Here is a 932-nt window from a genome sequence, read left to right as displayed (position 1 = left end):
TATATATATATTTATCCTAAAGTTTTCCGTAATACGTAATTAATTTATTTCAAATTAACTTTATTCCTCATTGTAATTATACTTTCATTTTTAGATGTATTATAGTGTATTCTATTTCAGAGCTATGGATGGGAGAAAGGAAATAATGGAAACAAGAATGATTTCATTGATGAGCTGCTAAGAATTATGGAAAGGGTAAATTAGTTTTAACAAATAGTAATAAAGAGAGAGGAAATGTCGTTTTTTTTTAATTAGTCAAAACATCCCTTGTACGTGGCTTTCCGTAGTAGTATCCTCTTTACTTGTTATTTGCTTAAAAAATAATTTAAATGTAATTTCCCAATTAGAATGATCTTTGAATCAGCTACATGTATTCTAGATGTATTTCATAAAATCGATCAACTAAAATAAATAACTTTACATTGATTCATCAATAATCAAGATTTATGATCTGAATCTGTAGAACCATGTGTTGTTCCATTATTTATATATATATATCCTAAAGATTTCCGTAATACGTAATTAATTTATTTCAAATTAACTTTATTGCTTATTGTAATTATACTTTTATTTTTAGATGTATAATAGTGTATTCTATTTCAGAGCTATGGATGGGAGAAAGGATATAATGGAAACAAGAATGATTTCATTGATGAGCTGCCAAGAATTATGGAAAGGGTAAATTAGTTTTATCAAATAGTAATAAAGAGAGAGAAAATGTCGTTTTTTTTTTAATTAGTCAAAACTTCCCTTGTATGTAGCTTTCCGTAGTAGTATCCTCTTTACTTGTTATTTGCTTAAAAAATAATTTAAAAGTAATTTCCCAATTAGAATGATCTTTTAATCAGCTACATGTATTCTAGATGTATTTCATAAAATCGATCAACTAAAAGAAATAACTTTACATTGATTCATCAATAATCAAGATTTAT

At 25.4% G+C, this 932-nt stretch overlaps 1 protein-coding gene across 1 annotated transcript in view; it reads left to right on the top strand.

Annotated features, from left to right (window-relative positions):
* Positions 1 to 932, top strand: part of LOC106691654 (uncharacterized) — a gene marked incomplete at its 3' end in the record, with an annotated part of 31,321 nt that overhangs the window by 3,446 nt on the left and 26,943 nt on the right. The window contains exons 2-3 of the mRNA XM_067052682.1: positions 121 to 195; positions 604 to 678. Of these exons, the coding sequence (XP_066908783.1) occupies positions 187 to 195; positions 604 to 678 (84 nt within the window). The remainder of the gene's footprint in view (positions 1 to 120; positions 196 to 603; positions 679 to 932) is intronic.

The sequence above is a fragment of the Halyomorpha halys genome, unplaced genomic scaffold (assembly GCF_000696795.3).
Source record: "Halyomorpha halys isolate HHAL.00 unplaced genomic scaffold, Hhal_1.1 Scaffold2609.1, whole genome shotgun sequence".
Taxonomy (NCBI): Eukaryota; Metazoa; Arthropoda; class Insecta; order Hemiptera; family Pentatomidae; genus Halyomorpha; species Halyomorpha halys.
This window is presented reverse-complemented; position numbering and strand designations above follow the sequence as displayed.